At 44.1% G+C, this 19,904-nt stretch overlaps 3 protein-coding genes across 10 annotated transcripts in view; all 3 read right to left on the bottom strand.

Moving 5' to 3' along the window:
* VPS8 (VPS8 subunit of CORVET complex) overlaps positions 1-5,824 on the bottom strand; it is a 75,984-nt gene extending 70,160 nt beyond the window's left edge. The window contains exons 1-5 of the mRNA XM_086754458.1: positions 5,598-5,824; positions 4,541-4,609; positions 3,082-3,212; positions 1,253-1,346; positions 385-417 (exon numbers count right to left, since the gene is read on the bottom strand). Of these exons, the coding sequence (XP_086610584.1) occupies positions 385-417; positions 1,253-1,346; positions 3,082-3,212; positions 4,541-4,609; positions 5,598-5,723 (453 nt within the window). The 5' untranslated portion in view covers positions 5,724-5,824. The remainder of the gene's footprint in view (positions 1-384; positions 418-1,252; positions 1,347-3,081; positions 3,213-4,540; positions 4,610-5,597) is intronic.
* Positions 5,825-5,881: 57 nt separating this feature from the next.
* On the bottom strand, positions 5,882-15,139 carry NME9 (NME/NM23 family member 9). 2 transcript variants are annotated; one of them, XM_086754464.1, is made up of 8 exons: positions 14,026-14,193; positions 10,769-10,826; positions 9,811-9,914; positions 8,580-8,651; positions 7,540-7,653; positions 7,131-7,133; positions 6,685-6,760; positions 5,882-5,968 (listed from the first exon to the last, which is right to left on the bottom strand). In XM_086754464.1, exons 1-8 carry the CDS (start codon positions 14,056-14,058, stop codon positions 5,964-5,966), a joined length of 465 nt encoding a protein of 154 aa, XP_086610590.1. In that variant the 5' UTR covers positions 14,059-14,193; the 3' UTR covers positions 5,882-5,963. The 2 variants fall into 2 exon arrangements, with proteins under 2 accessions (XP_086610590.1, XP_086610589.1); XM_086754463.1 differs by lacking the exons at positions 5,882-5,968; positions 6,685-6,760; positions 7,131-7,133 and adding an exon at positions 14,949-15,139 and having other exon boundaries at positions 7,337-7,653; positions 14,026-14,151.
* Positions 15,140-16,658: 1,519 nt separating this feature from the next.
* Positions 16,659-19,904, bottom strand: part of ARMC8 (armadillo repeat containing 8) — a 68,725-nt gene continuing 65,479 nt past the window's right edge. For all 7 annotated transcript variants that reach the window (XM_086755101.1, XM_086755098.1, XM_086755096.1 and 4 more), the window contains one exon: positions 16,659-18,636. In XM_086755101.1, coding sequence (XP_086611227.1) covers positions 18,603-18,636 — 34 coding nt within the window. In that variant the 3' untranslated portion in view covers positions 16,659-18,602. The remainder of the gene's footprint in view (positions 18,637-19,904) is intronic.

The following is a 19,904-nucleotide window of genomic DNA, read 5'->3' as shown; positions in this document are numbered from 1 at the left end:
AGCACTTCAGTTTAAATTTCTTTTGAAAATTGTTAGGAGTCAAAGCAATAGCTGGCAAGGAAGTAATAGCTAGGGAAATTCAGTGTGTTCAACACTGAAACACTTACCTTATGGGGCAAGGTTAGGTGCTCAACTAACAAGCTCTGGTGATGACATAAAAAAGGGGAAAGCATGTGGCTTGATCAGCAGAGGGGCAGCCGAGCAGTTAAGAAATGTTGAACTCTGCCTCCAGAACGAGATCTTTCATGCTGTTTCTCACACCCCTCATATTTGAAAATTCTTAGTAAGAAAGAAGATGCATTTATCAGCTGTCCTAAACTACTGCTTTAACAAGCTTGCATGAAAACTAGCTATACAGTACTTGAAAATTCTTAGAGTACTTACAATTGCGGTGGGCAAGCCAGCATCCACTTTGTCCTACAAAAATAGGACAAGGCATGAGTGAGAGAGACAACTCCCAGCTCTGTGCACGTCTCTAATGATTAGAGCTACAACAGGCAGAAAAATCAACAGAAGTTGCATTTTAATAGTCCCACCAGGGCAGACAGTGCTGAGAGAACCACTGGCTAGAAATACCCAGCACACCTTATTAGCTTCCCATTCAGGTGGCTCACCCACATCTCCATTAACGCAAGTAACAGCAGCAGCAGCACGCTGACATTGAGACCTTGGTCACACAGCCATCACAGCACACTCACAGATGAGTCACTTGTATTCTATTCTAACAAGCCCACCTTGCATGCTGCAGAAATCATATGCTTCCTAAATCACCACCTCAGCTATGATCTTGGGCAGTCAGTTTACCCCTGGCAGAACAATCTACAGACCAGCTCTATTGCACCCGTGCCTAAAATGCAGGCACAGATGCAGGAATGTGCAAACACTCAGGATGCAGGAATGAGTGCATTCTGTGCCTCCTGCAGGCGTTAAGCAAACCTGCTTCCAGCATCTTCAAGTAAGCAGAGCAATAGTACTGCTATCATTTTATGTGAACATTTCCCACCAGGTTAATTGACATCAGCAACAGAAATCAATGTTTAAGAGGACTTACTGTATTGTTGCTGCAGTACGTCAGCTAATATCCGATTCACTATCAGCTAGGGATTACTAGCCAGTAGTTTATATATCCAACATGTTAGTATTATCCAGAACTAATAGTAGTGGGGGGGAGGAGATCATACACACACCCCTCCACACCAGAAGAGGTTCAATTTTTTCTTAATGGAGAGAAAAAGGAGAAAAAGACACTTACTGCTGCAGATACTATTTGGGCAGAAATTCCTTTCAGAAGTGAAAGTCGTGTAACTGATCCATGGAGTGAGAAAGAATCTGGGAGTTTTTTCTTCCTAAGGAAATAAGAAATAAACCAAATGCATCAGAGCAGAATAAAAGTTTGTAACTTTGCCTAACCCACAGCTAAATCAGCAGGTAAATTCTGCATGCACTTTCCATTCTTATTCTTGGGGCCTACGTGCACAGAATGAAACAGACATGAGATTATTTGCAAAGCCCACTACGTACCACCCTGCCTGCATAAATATTTTTTTTAACTCATCTCCCGGGGAGGGGCGGGGAGGGAGGGAGGAAAGGAGGAGGGGAGGGAAGGGAATAGTTCTTCAAACAAATTGTCAGTTTCAAACATGTATGTGCAAGCTTTACAATTTATTAATAAAGCCTGAAAGCAACACTTTTGCACTTTAATAGATCTTCCAGGGTGTCAGGAAGTTTCAGCCTTGAAAAGTTAGTAGCTAAGAAAAATACACAACTGGAAAAGGCTCATTAGCAGAACACAGACCCCTAGGAAAACTGGATAACATTCAATTAAAACACAACTGATCTAATATTAAAGCCGAGTGTTCCTGTTTATGGAGAAAATGTCTTCTAAAAGTAACTATTGTCCAGAGGACAGCTCTTTCTAAAGAGCACTGGTAGACTGTAGCATACACAGTAGAGTGAAAATCTCCAGGAAAGTTGCAATTTTGTTGACAAGAACACACCACCAGAAAGCCAAATTTCCAAAGCTAACACAGAAGCATTTAGGTCTTATGTCTCCAGAGGTGCACAAATAAGTAACTCCTACGTAGGCTGAAGAAACATATTGTTAATAGCTTATATTACGGCTAAGGACCCATAAACACGGAAACTAGCTTCACCCAAAGATGACAATAACACTTTAGGTTTTTCTACCCACTCTGTACTAGAAAATGTTTAAGCCACTCCAGGAAACATTTCCCTCAATATAAACCATCTCATTTGAAAGAAAAAAAAAAAAAAAAAAAGAAGAAGAGACAGTGAGTCAGTACACCACCATATGCCTCCATAAAATATCACATTTAAGAGTGTTTACATCCCGTGCAATTGCTCATGCAACAATCACAACTTCTTATGCCACATAAGGCGGCCACTGGAGTGGCTCAGGATGTAGGATCAGGTCATCATTTGAGTAACTAATGAGACAAGTATTACAGCTAATTATCACATTCCAGGTTGCTTTTAGATGTCAAGATTAGCATTCCATTTACAGGAGTGACAGCAGTTCACTTGCCTTTTAAAAATAACCACCAGCTGCTTGCAAACTCTGGAAGTCATCAGACACATCTTTGAATGATTTTCATTAAAGTCATCATGGTTCAGTGTTTTCAAGGCTCCGTTAAAACTCACAGAAATTTAAATACTCCATCTCCCATAAAATGCATTTATTGCTCAAACAGGCTAGCCCTCAGCGCAAAAACAAGTCCCATCTTTGCCTGCTTGATCTTGCAGGAATAACATTGTTCTGTCAAAAGCAGCTTTACTGGAGTCCCTGCAGCATTCCCCTGGGACTTCAGCACTAGGATTTAACAGCAGGAGACAAAATCCATACATGCAATTAAAGGATTCCTACCCAAGTAACAGATAAATTGCATGCTCACAGAAAAGCTCGGGGAGTAGGTAGCAGGAGGTTGTCTTAGGAAGTTTCAACTGTTCTTAGCTTTGGATTGTCCTTCCACTCACTCAAAAAAGGAGAATCCAGTTTCAATGGATACAAGCAGCGTGCTTTCAAAAATCATTTCACCTCCCAGGGTATGAGTTCCGCAGTACCTTTTCAGGTGTGTCCGGTCCCCACTGTCAGAGCTTGCTACAGAAGATGTGTCGTAGGAGTGTGTATCCGTGTTATCAATGTTCAAGAGAAAGGGATCCTCCAAAATGAAAGATTCTTCTTCATCATCAGTCTGAAGGAAGAGAATCACCACAGTTTACTAAACATTCAAAATGCACAATACTGTAACTGAAACATTTGCAAAACAGCACAAATTAAGCAGAAAAAGCAAGAGGAGGACAAGGTAGTCTCATATGTAAAAAAGGCATTATTTTACTAGAGTGATTCTGCAAAAGAACCGGTTTCCAGAATTCATAATCATCATAGAAGCTGGCTGGAGATAAAGTTATTCAACTGATCTTTATTCCCTGGATATTATCTACTCCATCAAAACTTTAACAAACCGTGCACAAAGGTGTTCTCAAAAGTCTCCAGTTGCTGAGAAAAGGCCTAAAATTGTCATCGCATAGTCCAGCACTTCACCAAGTGGTGGCTAAGAGTCTAGCAGTCCCTCTGAGTGCTACAAGGGTTGATTTTGCTCTTCTCTGTGGTCTTCTGCTGGGGATCTCTCTCTCCTCTCAGAACCTAAATCTAGGTTCTTCACCCGGCGTGCAAAGAGCCGATAACACAGAGTCAAGGTATTTGTTTATTGTTATTTCCACTATTCCTCTCGTTCCTAGAGTGTATCTGTTTGGGACACCTTATACCTGTATCTTTAATACAGCTTTTTAAAAGAACTGTCACCTCTCCCAGGCTGCTTTTTCCTTTATACTAGCTTCCTAGGAAGTCCAACCACCAATTTCCTCAGCTTGTTAAAAAGCTTGTTTTCTTGGTGTTTATCTTTACTGCCATGCCCTTCTTTTCCCTTTCTAAGAATCATGCACTTGTGTGGCTATTGTAAAAATGCACTGAATTGGATACAAGCAAGACAAAGTGAGTTCTCCCCTACAAGGTACTACAAGAAGCATCAGATGTTGACACAGTTCATTACTCCTCCTAGAGTGCTAAATACATGAAATGCACAACATAAACAGAGTTGTGAAGAATCTAGTTCTCATTTCCTCCCACAACTTAAGGACCACCCAGAATTCTCTGCATTTATTTTTAGCTTAAATAAATAAATAAATAAAAAGCTGTTTGATAACCCTGACCTTAAATGGACACTATAGTCTTCAGGTGACCCTCCAAATCCACAGGTGAACACACTTAAATTTGATAGAAACTCTTCATGTTTCAGCTGTGGATATTTTGATTGAAAAAACCAAAACTCTTTATTACACACTGCACAGCAATTACTCCACTGAACGTGCACTTTGTCAGCTATCAGTATCAGGAAATCATGAAGTTAAACAATTTTATTTCCCAGAAAAAACACAATATGAGAAGAGCCAAAGGAGCATATGCTGCCTTATCTTAGCTCCTCCATGTTGGAGCTGGCTGCACGTCCAACGGACCACTCACCTCATTTAAGATGCTCTCCAGTGTCGGAGGAGTATCAACTTGAGGAATGTCGAATTCTTTGTCATCAATCTGGACATCAGAAACCACAGACTGAGTTTAGATTGCCTACTCCACCTTCCCATTTTTTTAAACTAAGGAAAAAATGCAGCTATGCATGCATTCCTTCAAACCCACCACTGCCCAGAAAGGCACCATATATACTACAGATCCTCTTATACAAAATGCATTCTCTGAAATTTGACATTGTAAGATAGAACAAGACTTATTTATTAAGGAAATTACATAATAGTTCTCAGACTTCTGCCCAGTCCTGAAATTTCAAATGTCTTTTTGTTTTCAGTTTCCAAGGATCACCACTACCAATATTACGCTCTGTTTCTAAAACAGATAGACATCAATACACAAAATTTTCAGACTATTTACTAAAGGGGAAAAAAAAAAAGGGTATTTTTCTTAAAAACAAAGACACTTCTACCTGTGATTTGCACTACTTGCTGAAAACCAAGCTGTGCTGTAGTAGGAAGGCCAGCCCCAGCACCTGTGTCCTGGCTACTGCTATTCTGTCCCCTCAGCTCCTCGGTGTCCGTTCCCACGGACTTAAAACCGGCTGGGGACAGGACCAAGGCCTGACGCAGCATCTCCCAGCACCCCGGGTTATTTTAAACTCTCGAGAACCGGCTCCTCTAGCAATTGCGCAGCACAAGCTTGCCTGCTACCTGCGTTCTGCTCACCAACAAGACCCGCCTAGGTGAGAGCTCCCAGGGGAGAGCGACCCGCAGGATCCGCGCCCAGCGTAAGGCAGCGCCCAAACGCCGGTGACCGGACAGCGGCGGGGCCCTGGCCCCGCCCCACGGACCCTCCCTCACGGCCGCCCCGCCGCCGGACAACGGGGCTGAGGGGAGGGGAGGGGAGCGGCCCGACTGGGCGGGGGCCGCCGCAGGCACCGCGGGGCTCCGCGGCCCGGCCGCCTCCACCTCTCCGCCGCCCTTGGGCCGCTTCAGCCGGTTCCGGCAGCGGCGGGCAGGCAGCCGCGTCCGCGCAGAGGCTCGCCACGCACCAGCTCGCTGCGGGAGTCCAGCTCGCGGTCGAGCTCCGCTACGCTCAGCCGATGCGCGGGCGGCTCCGGGAACAGCTCGGCCTCCGCTCCCGCCGGGTAGGCGCCCGGCTCCGGCGCCGCCTCCATCGCCGGGCTGCGGGGGGGCCGCGGCGGCGACCTAACCAGGCCGGCACCGCCGGGACTCGAACCCGCGTCCGGAGACGCCCCCTCCCTGCGCAGGCGCAGCCCGGCACGGCCACCCGCCCCGTGCCGGCCTTAAAGGGGCCGCCGCGCCCCGCACTGCCAGGAGGGACAGAGCCGCTGTGCCGCCACACGGAATCCTTTTATTTAATGGAAAATACCGCGGCTGGGAGACCGAGGGGTGCGTCAGCCTGCGAGGGAAGGAAAAGGGAAAATATCAGTAATAGGTAAAGAAAAAGAGAGAAATGAACATGCACAGCAGCCCTTCCAGACCCACGGTGCCTTCGCTAAAGCCGGGGGGGGTGGTTGCTACAATTCCCAGCATCGTGGGGCTCGGGATTTGGTGTGCGCAGCGCCAGTCGGCGGCTGTGTCCCAGCAAAGCCAAGAAGTCACCACAGGTTAGAAATGGGGTGAGCGACAAGAGCCTTTGGGAATATGTGGCTCATTTTAGACAAGGCAAGAGCTGGTGTAACAAGATTTGGTGCCCGAGCATTTGTGTTGAGCACCATCTGCAGCTAGTTCAGCATTGCAGTTACTCAGGATGGGAGAAAGCCACGTGGGATTTCCAAGAGCCCTCGCCAAGCTAGGAGGCAAGGGGAGGGGTCAGTACTGACAACTGTGAAATAAAACACGCGTTGGAAGGATAAAAGCTGACAGTTCAATGATGTCAGACACCCAAGCTACCCTGGTCTCTTATTTGTGCCCACATATACAGTTTTGGGGTGACACTATCCTGCTTGCTGATCTGTCAGAGGCTGGGGAAGAGCCCACATTGCGCCCATTTGGAGGAATGGCCCCTTTGCTCTCCATGTAGCAGCGGCAGCTGAATTGCCGTTCAGAGTTCCAGCTTTAGCAAAGGCACATACTACAGACACACAGAGCATCCTACAGCTGTGCCTGCCTTACCGATTTGGCCTTCCCGTTGTTCTTCCTGAAGAGCAGCCACATTTCCCTCCTCTTTGGAGAAGGCTCTTTCTTGTACCTAGCAGCAAGAGCAAGTGGATGAGCAGGGAATATCCTGAGTGTCCTCTTACCATCTAGGTGAGCATCTGCCACGCAGGTCCCCACTTTCCACCTCCACCTGAGCAAGAACCAGTCTTCCTGCTGTCCTCAGGGCCAGGCTCAGCTCAGCAGTTAGAGCAGAGGATCTACCTGTCCAGGGCCACCTTCTGAGCTCTGAATCATTTGACTAGCAAGAGCTGGGGAAAAAGCATTCACAGAAACAATGTCACCAGAAAGAGCTGCAGATTATCAAGAAAGATGGGCAGAGCTCCAGAAGGGGCTCCAGGCAGAAAGACTCCAGCCACTGAATCAGTCACAGTGAGGAATAAAAAATGGCTAAGATAAGAAACAACCTTCCCCCACCACAGTCTGAGATGCCATCAGAGACCTGCTAGAGATCCTAAAATTAGAAGCTGACTAGGAAGGTGAGTTTAAGGAATAAATTAAATGCTTTGTGTGGGTGAATGGGCCAAGAGAAAGTACAGTAGAGTTGATCTTTCATCCTGCAGAGCTGGATGATATGTACTCCTCTGAAAAACACAATCACCCTTTCCAGCTTCCTCCACCTAAGTAGGCTCCACAGGCTCATGGACACTCAAGCAGCACACTAAACAGATTTCAGAGTCAGTCCAGATACAAGAACAGGATTTTTGTGAGGAGGTAACTCTGCTTTAGAGCTATGCTGGCACTGGGGAGCTGAACCTTTCCTCTGGCATACACATCTGCAGGTATTTAAGGATTTAGTGACTGATTACCAACCACACGCTCTCCTCCAGGTTCTAAAACCTTCCTTTCCACTGCCAGCTGTTCCAGGATGGTCTTCTGCAGCAATGGTGCATTCACTCCTCTTACAACAGCTACTAATTCTCCTCCCTGAAAGGTGTGAAAAGCAAATCAGTCAGTAAGCGCCCAAGTGGTGGCCTCTGGGCTCTGGAGATCACCACACCAGCACATCACATATGATATTATGTACCAGGCCCTCCTCCCCAAAAGAGCTCCAGAACTGTTCCAGGGAAACTGGAACAACCTTCTTTGTTGAGAGGAGTGAGGTCCTGCAGTGGCAGGAGGCTGAACCTGAAAAGCCCACAGGGCAATACACATGTCCACATGCTAATGTGGCACAAACATTGCTCATGTGGACTCAGCCAGCCACAAGACTCTGCAGACACATACATATTTCAGTAAGTCATGGGGATCTCTGTGTGAGTCATAGGGATTTTTATGACTAAGACAGGGGAAGGGGCCATGAAACAGAGCCATCTATCACAGGCTACATGGGCCTCCCTCCAGGTAAAAAAAAAAAAAAAAAAAAAAACAAAAAAAACCAAAAAAACCCCACCAAATAAAAACCCCACAAACAACAAAAAACCCAAAACAACAAAACAAACTAACAAGTTAAAAAAAAAAAAAAACCTCACACAAAAAACCCAACCAACAATCTCTAGCTAGAGCATCCCTGTAGCTTTGTGCAATGTCTGTCTTTCACTCACCTGTACAATTTAAACTTACTTCATTCATACCTTAATCTCTCATTTGGGTTGTTTTTTTTTTTTTTTTAAATAAACCAAAATTACATTATTCTATTTCTTGGTGGTAAAGCAGAAGGTATTTAAATGTAAATTCTGGCTGCATATTCTTATCCATGCAGCACTTCATCACCAGTAGATACCAGCAGATACTGAGCAAATAAAATTTCCTGTCACACATGAAAGAAAGAGTATCCCTCAAAAAGGACAGCTGTTCCTGCCAGCAAGTCATGTTTACTGCTATGCAACTACTGTAAAAATATTTTCACTCACTGCATAAAACAGAAAGACAGGCTCGCATTTTCCTCTGTATTTTTCCAGAGCATCAATGGAATCAACTTCAGCCTGAAAATAATGTAAAATAAAACAGGTGTTTCTTGAAAAGCATTTCTGCTTTGGAGGAATACACATGCAACTGCCTGGACTCAGATATCCTCAGCTGGCTGGCACTCATCCCCATGTACAGCAAAACACCTCTGGGTCTCAGTCTTATGGGGCAAAACGGCACTGGTCAGAGCCAGGGCCACAACCAACTCATATCTCAGTATCAGCGACCTGAGAAGCAGACAGATCTCATCCACAGGAGTTGGAACAGCAGCTCTTGCGGGGTAGAGATATCTATCTCACAGCAGCTTGCCTGAGTGAATCGCAGAGAAAAAGCCTGAAAAAAATGAAATCAGGGCCTCATGTCTTTAAGGAGTGAGAGAAATTACAGGAGGAGCTGCGGTAGCAGCAGAGGCAGCAGTAGGCTGCAGGAAGTGCTGGGTAGGAGCCTCCACAAGAAACCTCACTGCCCACAGCTCTGTCAGCAATTGAGAGCTGGCCTTCAGCTTGAAAAGGCATTTAAACACAGCATCACAGCATGACTGAGGTAGGGAGGGACTTCTGAAGGGCTCTAGTCCAAGACACGGCCCAAAGCAGGGCTAGTCCCAACACTATAGGAGGTTGCTTAAGGTTGCATTAGTTCTGAGCATCTCCAAGAATCAGTGCTCCACAGCCTCTCTGGGAATTCGTCCCAGTGTCCAACCACTCCCACGTTGAATACTTTTTCCTTCTATCTAGTTGTAGTTTTCTCTGCTGCAACTTGATCCCATTATCTGTTGGTTTTTTGCTGTGTACCACTGAGAAATGTCTGTCTCTGCCTTCTCTATTAATCCCCTACTAGACATCTGCCCCTTAGTGTTCTCCAGAGTGAAAAAAACCAGCTCCTTCAGACTCCCCCTGTACGTCAGAGGGAGACTTATGTTAATGATTCTGTCTAGCATTACCTGCTTAAGCAGAAATCTGAAAAGCACAGAACATTTCAAGCCTGAAAATTCTTAATGATACAAGTTCTTGTTGATGTAACCAAGTGTCTGCATTTGGCACGCTCACTCACACAAGCTGGAACTCCTGGACTGCTATAATCTTGGCTGAATATTGAAAAGATAGATTAATTCAGCCTTCAGTTACCTGCTAATTTCAGGGGACTGGATATTTCAAGCAGTGACAAATTAGACGTTACCACAGCAAAATGCAGGAGATCACTGCCAACTTCATTCTTTAATTTTCGGAAAAGATCCACTACTGTTTTGCATGGACCACACCAGGCTTGAAACGCATCAACAACTGCAAGCAGGAAAATCAGTAAAAATAAGGTTAAAATGGGTCAATTTAGACGTAAACCAATAGATTGGTTTGTGCACCTGTCCACTTTGAAGCTTAATCATTCGGAAGGGGACTGCAAAAGGGTGCTGGGGCAATAAGAAGAATCTCGAAAGCCTCTGAGGATTGACATCTCCTCCTCTGGTGACCTCTGCAGCACCACCCTGGGGGAAGGAGATTTGCCTCATGCCCAACCAGAATTGCCCAGGCTGTAACTTGTTGCTGTTGCTCCCATAGTTCTGTCTGGAGTGTGGCAGGACTCCTGTTGAATGCTAGAAGGGCTATGGATTCAATTTTGGAGTAGAAACTATCATCCTCTTTCAAGGTTTCAAATGCTAGATCAGAGGATGAAATCACATTATAAAATAACAAGCTGAAAGCAGTGTTATGGAGGAGTCTTTAGAAGAAACATTGGCATGGCTGTGACCTTGGAGGTACCAGGTTTTCTAGGGAAAACTGCTGCACAGAGGTAGAGCACACAAGGCTTACCTAACAGCCCTCTAACCTTTACCCTCGGGAACCAGGGCTGTTCCTTGCACTGGGGACAATCCTGCTCCAAGTGGGTGGCTGGACTGGAGACTCCAGAAGCTCCTGCACCAGCTCTGCTTTAATTGCATGATAATTGTCCCACAGAAATTAACATAACTACAACCTCCAGCTAGTCTCACCTCTGTTAGCATATTTCTTTCTTCCATTCAGAGCAAGAGGAACGGAAGGACTGACTGAACATCTGTATCAGTAGTAATTGGTTCCTAATAGTACTGGTGTCCTTCTAACACACAGAACAAAGCAATCCAGTATATTGACCAAACCCTTACCAATGAGTCCTTTGAGACACAGCATTTCTTCCCAAAGCTCCTGGCTGTTGATGTTAATCTGTGTGAGAATTTAAAAACACAGTAAAAGCAACAGTAAGTTACCAGGTACTTACTACCTGGTTGCTGCAAACATACTGACAAATCATTTTATGCTTGCCCTTAAGATGGGAACATCTACCTGAAGAGGTATTACCTGAGCACTCAGGAAACTTGACTGCAATCCTCTCACCTCTCACCAGCTGGGCAGGGCCAAGCTGTGCTAGAACATGGATGGAAGACTTCTGAGAAAAAACAGCTGAAGTCAGATATCCTCACTCCCAAACTCTCTTTCCTTCCCCTCTTCTGACATGCTCTTACTACTACCTGATGCCAGCTCTGAGACACCCATCAGCAAGCCAGCTAACTCTGTACAAAAACTTATTGGATTAGAGACTCATGTTGTCTCACAAGAACAAGGAAAGGGTAGCAGCATCCAGCCAAGACCAAGACCTCCTCTGTTTAGTGTCAGCAACTACTTGAACAGTCTGGCTGTTTGGGGAGCCCAGACTCAGTTTGCAGAGAAAATAAGAGTTGTTCTGGGGGGTGACTGGGGACACAGCCCCCTGCATCTTATCAAGGCCTCTGGCTGACTGATTGGAGCCCTAGCTGAACCTACCAGGCTGTGTCATGTATGGTGCAAGAGGTCTGTGAAATACTCACACCACCTCAGGTTTTTCCTGGCACTCTCCTGCTTTTATGGCAACACAACTCCTTGTGGAATTGTGGAAGCAAGATCTGAGAGCAGGGAAGGGCTCCAGATGTTCCTCCTGTGCCTTGGCTTACCATACAGCCCTGCAGGTGTGTGGGTACCAGGAAGCGCAGCAGGTGCTGGGGATGACAGACCCCAAGCTTCTTACCGCAGCGCTCCTGCTGTAGAAGAAACACAAAGAGCTACTGGAAGTCCGATATGTAATGATGCGTTAACACAGCCTAGCAGCTAAAACACTTAAGAGCCACTAGAAGATAACTGACTGGACTGTTTCTCAGCAGGGTGCCTGGATCATAGCACGAGAAGTAAGGACTTGGACAAGAACCACACAGAGATTGACACCTGCTAGGTCCCAGCTCAGGAGGGGCGTCCCATCAAAGCCAGGATGGTGCTCAAAAGCAGCAGTGAGGTGATGGTCTGGGCTGACCTGCAGCATTCAGAGTGCTCCTTCAACATGCTCTTCTCCAGCACACATCCTTTCCTCACAACTATTTCAGATCCAGTCCTCATCACATTGCCTGCACACAAGCTATACTACTTTGTTAAGATGTTTCAATCTTGATAAAATAAACTAGTAAATACACAGCTTTCCTGATGTCTGGGGATTAGAGAGTGGTCTGAGCCCAGCATGCTCTTAGCTGAATTACTGGCTACTATCTAAAGACTTCCAAAACATAATGAACAACAGAGAGCACAGAAAGATCTAGATTGGAAGGGATTGGTGGAGTCCTTCGTATAATCCCCTACTCAAAGCTCAGTGTTAGACCAGGTTGCTCAGGGACTTAACCAGTCAAGGAAGCCCTAGACAATTCCATACATTGTGCACATACTATATTATCCCATACTTCCAATATTGTTACTAGAAAGGAAAATATCTTCAGTATCTTCCCCATCTTACAGGACTTGCTCCTTAGTCTGTACTCAGAAAAACACAGTAAGTTTATTAAAAAAAAAAAAAAAAGCTTCTTGAAAAAAATCTGGTTTTGTTCATCCTGAACAATGAAGATTCCTAATAACTTTCTCAGTTGGTATCATTAATCCTAACTACGTTTAGTCTACGCTGGGAAAGTAAGTTGCAATAAAGCCAACTATTTTACAATAATTAACACCAACATGCATTAAAGTACTGCTAAAATTGCAAAGCCAAGAATTCCAAGAGTGGAAACTCCAGTGTAAATTAAATGGCCTCTTACAGATTTTCTGAGATGTCATTGGAGGTCATACAGTACAGTTTCTCCAGGATCCTGCCTCACTGAGAGAATGGGGAGTTGTTCAAACACCTCCATCTGTTCTTCTGTTTAGCACATGACCCCAAGCCTAATGTTTTCAGAGAACACCTGGAGAATTCAGAAATTTAATTATTCCAGGTATCACTAGTGCTAGGACAGCCCTCAGAGAGTTTCACAGAATGTTAATGCATTCAAATGGTTTACGAGAATAATTTGTGATAATGAGTTCAGCTGTGAGTTCAACTGATGGACAAAAAGTAATGCTGGCACCCTTCAAAGTGCTTTGCCCTGAGGCTGCTAAGATTCAGCTTTTCTCTAATACAACCATAACTTTCCTAGGACATCCCATCATATCCTACATGAGGTTCAGCTTTCACCTGTAGATGTGAACAATCACATTTTTGCAGATCTAGACCCAGCTTTCCCTCGGTTGCCAAAGGTGCAAAGTCTGCTTGAATCAATTTCCCCCATCACACAGGAACACAGTTGGGCAAGCAGCAGCAGCAATCACTTTTACCTTAATAAAGTGATCCTTTTTCTCTTATACAAATGTTCACATTTTCACTCCATGCTTTCTAATTTTAACAGTGAATAAACAAGGTTATAGAGCCCATAATCTCTTTCAGTGTTTCTTTCTTGTGAAGACTGAACTTGTTTCAAAATTTTAAGATGACCTTCATAACCTACTTCATGTCTTTCAATGTTTTTGCGTACTAAACTGCTCTCGGAAACCCTGTCTCCCCTAGTTCTAAAGCATCATTAGGTCACTTGTGCACTGTAAATAGGGAAAACTTCCTCTACACATAATTGCAAAATAGGTTTTTCAGCCTTTGAATTTTTGTTGTATCTCCTAACTTTTCCACCTTTACAGTGATTTTTCTGAAAACATGAACTGGTCAGAAACGTTCAGTGACACTTGCCATTCAGGAGAAATCCCCCCCTTCTCCATTTCCATACTTCTAATTGTCCAACTGAACAACTGTCTCATGAAACACAGATGCATTTTGACGTATGAAAGCAACCAAACCTGTGCCAGCTCATAACAGCACTGAAACGCAAGCTGTGGCCTGTAACAATTTCCCGTGGCACTGACTCTGGCAGACAGATTTGGCTTGCTCTGTATTCCCATTCTTCTTACCTGCCTTCAGAAAAGCTTTTCCACCACAAGGACCTTGCAGTAGGGCTCTGCCAGCAAAATCTGAAGTACCCCAATACTGAACTTCATCCTTTGCACTTACTATGAGTTTAAAAGATATTTAAAAAGCCTGGCTCATACTGACCTGCAGTACTACCTCCTTTTTCTTTGTAGACATCCTTGTGCAGGAACAAGGGTCCTTTGAGCAGCAGTCCCAAATGCAAAGCACTGCAGACGTCCTCTAGTTATGTGAATCCAACTGCTGGCCAACCTACACCATAGAGAAAGCTTTTTACATGCCTGTGCTCCTCCACCCAGGACGTATTGCTTACAGCAGCATCCCTGTGCTATTGGAGGGAGCAGGATTAACTCAGCAGTGCCCAAAGTCTGGGCATGGCTTTGCTTGCACCTTTTCCATAGAGGTGAGGTGCTGCTGCAGGGCCTGAATTCCTGCTCACTTTTAGGGACGCAGCAGTCTGTTCCCTCTGGCCCCATGAGGGTGACTGAAGCGAAATGGCCCCAGCCAGGGCCTGGCAGTACCTGTGCAGTGGCTGGCAGCCCCCCAGTGCAGCTCTGTGAGCCCTGGAAGCAAAATGGCCCCAGCCAGGGCCTGGCAGTACCTGTGTGGTGGCTGGCAGCTCCCCAACGCTGCTTTGCAGCCCTGGCAACGTAGGGGCGGTGCAATGGCCCAGCCCGCCTCGCTGTCTTCTGTGTCCGCTGCAGCCAGGAAGTTGAGCTCCATCTCATTTCTCCCCTTCAAGCAGCAGCAGCCGGAGCTCCTCGTTGCCCGCCAAACCTGTCCAGTTCCCCTGCAGGCCCTGTGCCCCCAGCCACACCGTACACTCCCTGGCTCGTTTTCCCCTGTCCCTCCCAGGCTAGGGACCCAAAACAAGGTGCAGGATCCAGAACACGACCTCTCCAGCACCGAGCAGAGGGGATAAGCTGCTGGCCCCACTCCCAACACAACTCAATTTCAGAAGGGTTTTATTTCTACTTGCAGTGAGTGCACAGCACCTGTGCCCAGTACCCCCCCAGGGCAGTGCCCATTTGGGCAGGGCTGCTGCTCACCCTGTCCATTCCCATGCCTGGGCTCCAGGTAGAGACTTCAGTGGAGCCGCTTCTTGTCACAGAGCACACTATGTCTGGTGGCCTGCTCCTCCAGCTGGTCAAGGTCCCTCCTGGTCGAGGATTCAGCTCTTGGCACATCAACTCCCCTAGTGCCCCTGGCAATGCGAGGGGATGCTGTCCAGTGCCTCCAGGGGACATGGCAGGGCTGAGCCCTGGCAGGAGCTCCCCTGCCTCCAGCAAACTGCACCTCTGGATGCCCCCAGCAACTGTCTCTTTTTGTAGAAATAAGCTTCCAGTGAAGTCCTGATGATTTTAATCACCACTGAAATTTTGCATGTTTACACCTATCATGCACTTACATTTTAGGACTACCAAAGACTGTCCTGTTAAACTCATTTTCTAGTCTTCGGGAATCTAATCTCATGCACTTCAATTATTCTTCTGCCTGCTGTGCCACTGCTTCAGCAGTTTCATGGAGATTCAGCATCTACTGCAGCGGCTAAAGTCTGTAAAAATAAATTTTAACATCTGAGATGTTTGCCTTAAGAATACACTGGCACAAGATGCTTTTAAGCATGTCACTTAGCTTCTTTCACTATTACAATGCAAATCTGTGATTGGAACAACAGACAAATTGTAAGTGTCATTTGACTTTCTGTGTGGGAGAGAGTACTCCAAATGCGGACTGGAGGTGGCAGGGAGGAACCAAGTGTACCACTTGTCTGACAATGACCATGCCAAACTCCATGCAACCTACTCACTTTTTGACACATGTATTCGTTAAGAGGACTGCCATCACTGGACCCAGATATAAAGAGTGTACATACTTATCAAAATTCATTAGGACTAGTTTTCAGAAGAGAAACGGCAAAAGAACAGCAGAAATCCTGGTGATTTGTATTATGTCCAGGCAAACACTTTACCTGTTTTGGTCCTGTAACTCACAGGATGCTGCTACCTAAGCAAAGTTGGTAAAGATCTGGCCGACCAGCAAACAAGTTTGTTCCCACTGTGAATCTCAGGCTAGCAACTGTCAGACTGTAGAGAAGCTGGCACAGAACGCTAAGATTTCTCCATGAAGCTGAGAAAAATCTAGATGTTCTGGTAAAGTTTTTTTTTTTTATTTACAGTATTCTTCATTTTTTACATACCTATATCAACATAAAAAAATATTCACAAAGCTTAACTGAATGTAAAAATGTTCTCACCCAATAGTTTGTCCTATCAATATCTGTGGAAAATGTCAACTGTTCTCATGCAGCAACGAGATTGTCTGAGCATTCTTTTTTAATTTTTCTGGTAGAATTTTAGGAAACCACCTCAAAACATGTACACGGATACGTACTCACCTTTTTTCTCAACACCTTTAGGCACTGAAGTTTTATGGAATCAAACTCAGATTTGCTTTTAGAAACGTGAACTGGGGGAGGACGAGAAGAGATATGTAAGAACTTGAGCTAAACGTACATAGCAGGAGTGCAAATTCAGAAGTCAGATGCACACTATACAGTCTTGCATTTACAATATCTGCCTCAGAACCTTTTTCTCAGTTCAAGTAAAAATATATTTGATTGAATTTTATAAATAAGACTTTATTTCTGAGGTACTGATATTTATCAAGTTCTCACATATTTTTACTTTCCCTTTTGTTCAGCCCCCAAAGTCCATAATAAAAAATTTGCAGAAGGACATTAAAAAACTGCCAGTCACTTACTGCAATGCCTGGGGAAAAAGTGTCAGGTGCTCACTTTTATTTGTCTTTCAAGAGTGGAAGAAGTTACATGAAATGTATATATTCTCCTTTGCAACCAAGTGATAACAGTTCTCTGATACACAGCACATTCAAATTCCAGGCCAAACTGTGGTCACATTTTCTGACACAAATAGTTACCTTGGAAAAAAGTAAGGCTATCACAATTTGACCTTCTGATTAGAAATAAAAGATTAAGATACTTATCAAAATTGGTTAGCAAAGTTACAGACCCCTCTTCTTGCTGCAGCCTTCCTGAAGTTCAATATAACAAAAGAAAGATTTGGTTTAAGATATTGGCTGCAATTTTTAGTGTGCCTGTTAGTGCTATGCCAATATAGCGTTTGAAGATTCTGACTGTTAAAACTATGGTCTAAACTGAAATCAGAAAGTAGACACAGGAAGAAAGCAAGAACCCTGAACTGCATGAAAGAGTGCTCCTTGCTGCCCTCATTTGCTTCTATGCATATTTGACTGTGAAGCCACTGGAGTCTCGTATTTCAACCTAACCTTACACAGCCATCTTCATTTGTACTCCTATTTTTTCCTCCACACTTACAGGCACAATTTCAGGAACTTACGGACAATCTCGGCTTCTGAACGCAGTAAAATCCCATTGCTTATTATCCAGGTATCCAAACCCATGCAAGTGTGTATATCTGTACATATACACAAAACGTGTAGCAACATTACTGAGATTAAAAACAAAACAAAAACCAACAAAAAAACCAACACCCCCAATTTTCCCATCCCTTCCCCAACTTAATGCACCCAGCTGATCTTTTGTAGAAATAATTTGTAAGTCACTGAACTATATCTGGAGGTAAAGGATGCAAAACAAAAGCAATCCCTTAATCACCGCTTGTCAGCTCCTTCCGGTCTCTTGAATGTAAAACTTCTGCAACATACTGTTTGCTCTGTTAATATTGGTGATCAACAAATATTTATCACCAGTGAAACAAGCTAATCCTTCAACAATTATCTGAGCAAGTTCTTAGCTACTAAAGCAATAGCTTATGCCTGCTGATACTGCAGCCACCATTCCAGAAAAGTCAACAGTCATGCTAACTCTCAAGTATGAGCTTTTCTTCCAAAAACATAAAGAAACCCAAGCCAATCCAGTTGACCCATTCCATGAATTTGAGCATGTCATCAGTACCAGGTGATCTTGCATGGCAGTAAAAAACTCTTTGGACCATGTCAGCACAGAACACTCTGCTTATAATTTGGGGGCTACTGTCTCCCTCTATTTTTCTCTTTAAAAAGGAAGTATAATGTAAGTTAAGCTGAAGTTCAGAAATGCATATATTTTACTTAAAAACATTCATCTGTTCAAAATTCAAAATAAACTTTATGGGATACAACAGTTTGTTTTTTTTTTAAATAACATTTCATTCAAACTGTATATAATTCATTGAAGTATTCGTACAGCAAACAATGGTTAACCCTTGAAAACCTGTAGAAAAAGATTTTCACACCAAAAAAAAAAAAACAACCAAAACAACCAAAATTGAGGTATCACACCCACACACATTCACCCAAGCACACGTGCACTCGAGCACCTCCACACACATCCACACACGCAGGCTGCAGCAAAAGCAGAAAATTGTAGGCCCAAAAGGAAAATGATGACTGATTGTTCTATCCAAAAGTCCAGGTAGCTCAGGAAAAAAAACCCAAAAAACCAAAACAACCCCCCAAGAGTCCTCTGAGTAAAGAAACTACCTCAAAAAAATTCTCAAGTGCGCTGGAGACCTGATCATTTAAACTTTCTGCAAAGCAGCTCCCTGCACCTGAGAAAAATGCAGCCCAAGGTGACTTGTGCAAATATAAGGAGTCAGGAATATCTCCTGCTCTTCCTTAAGTAGACATGAGGGGTGTCCATAGATTCAATCAGTCTTTGATCATGCAAGATACTGCTGGAGTGCCGTCTTCGCCCTGCAATAAAGCAACAACTTGTTAATCACTGGGGTTTGGCTTTATCATCAACAGTTTTATTCACAAGACTGTGCATTGTGCCAGCAAGAGTGGGAGGATGAAGGAGTGGCTGGCTCCTTCAGTTCGGAAAGATCAAGCCCATGGCACAGAAGTGCTCTACATGGGCTGTAACAATTTAGGCATCCACCCTGCATCTAAGAATAGGATCATCTAACCAAGTGTATTAGATGCTCAGCGTAAACTCAACTTTTGAACAACTTTCAAGTCCTGTGGGGCTTAAGGTATATATTGAACTTTATTATCAACATAACATATAAAAAACCCTTAAAGGCAGTAATTGTGACGAGCAATTACTTTTCTGTAATACAGATGTACCATGAAAAGCAGGTCTTTGAGCTGAGAAATGAAACAGATGTCGTAACTCAGAACATACTAGAAACACGTTAGTCCTGTCAGGAATACTGGCCCTACCAAAAACATACAATGAGGTGAGAAGGAGAAAAGCAGCAACAGCCAGTGTAATACTGAAATTTATGTCATCTAACATTGTGCAACATTTTTGTTAAGAAAAAAGCATCTCCAGAAGTCTAGGGTTACAGTTTCATCATCACTTCAGCTACTTCAGTGTTTCCTACCACCTGAAGTGAGTAGCTTTGCTCCTCCCTTTGTCTCTCACACCTCCTAACCATGCTATCATGACCTTGACAGACTTTTCCAAGATTCAATACAACTCAGAAACCCAGAGGAAGATTATTTATTTTTTTCTTTCACAAGTCAAGAGGCAGAGTTAGGATAGGGTAAACAGTTGGAGCAGGTGGCCAGAACAAACAGGAGGGATAGTGACTTGCAACACTGCTAAGCACAATCAGCTCCCTGTCTCTTAAAACCAAGGCTTAAGTGTCAACAAGCAAGGCCCATTCACCAGGAAATATTTTTACTGGTGTAAGTTTTATTCCTATTTCTCACTGTTTGAAAATACTATTCAGCTTTTCCATAATCTTCTGTGAGCCTGCTTACTGATATCTATATGTTCCTGATTATCACCTTCAATACTGATACTATGCCAGTACTGGCATAGATTTTAAACAAAGAAGTCCTAACTTTACTACAAAGATGTCTAAGAACACTGGAATATGTTTCATAAAAACAAGAAACCCAAATTTAATGCATTTTAAATGCATTTTAAATGCACAGTTTTGAGTTGTGTTGTCTGTGTATGACCTTTTCCAAAAATCAGATCATCTCCTTTTGTTCATGAAAGAAATAGG

The sequence above is a fragment of the Chlamydotis macqueenii genome, chromosome 9 (assembly GCF_036417535.1).
Source record: "Chlamydotis macqueenii isolate bChlMac1 chromosome 9, bChlMac1.mat, whole genome shotgun sequence".
Classification (NCBI taxonomy): Eukaryota; Metazoa; Chordata; class Aves; order Otidiformes; family Otididae; genus Chlamydotis; species Chlamydotis macqueenii.
The sequence above is the reverse complement of the archived record's forward strand: the minus strand, read 5'-3'. Positions and strand labels throughout refer to the sequence as shown.

Coding starts and splice junctions, on each gene's coding strand:
- NME9 (XM_086754464.1), bottom strand. CDS start 14,058: ATGTCTACAAAGAAAAAGGAGGTAGTACTGCAG. Junction 9,915..10,768: donor GTGTCTCAAAGGACTCATTG/GTAAGGGTTTGG, acceptor TCCTGCTTGCAG/TTGTTGATGCGTTTCAAGCC. Junction 7,654..8,579: donor CTGTCTTTCTGTTTTATGCA/GTGAGTGAAAAT, acceptor CACACCTTTCAG/GGAGGAGAATTAGTAGCTGT.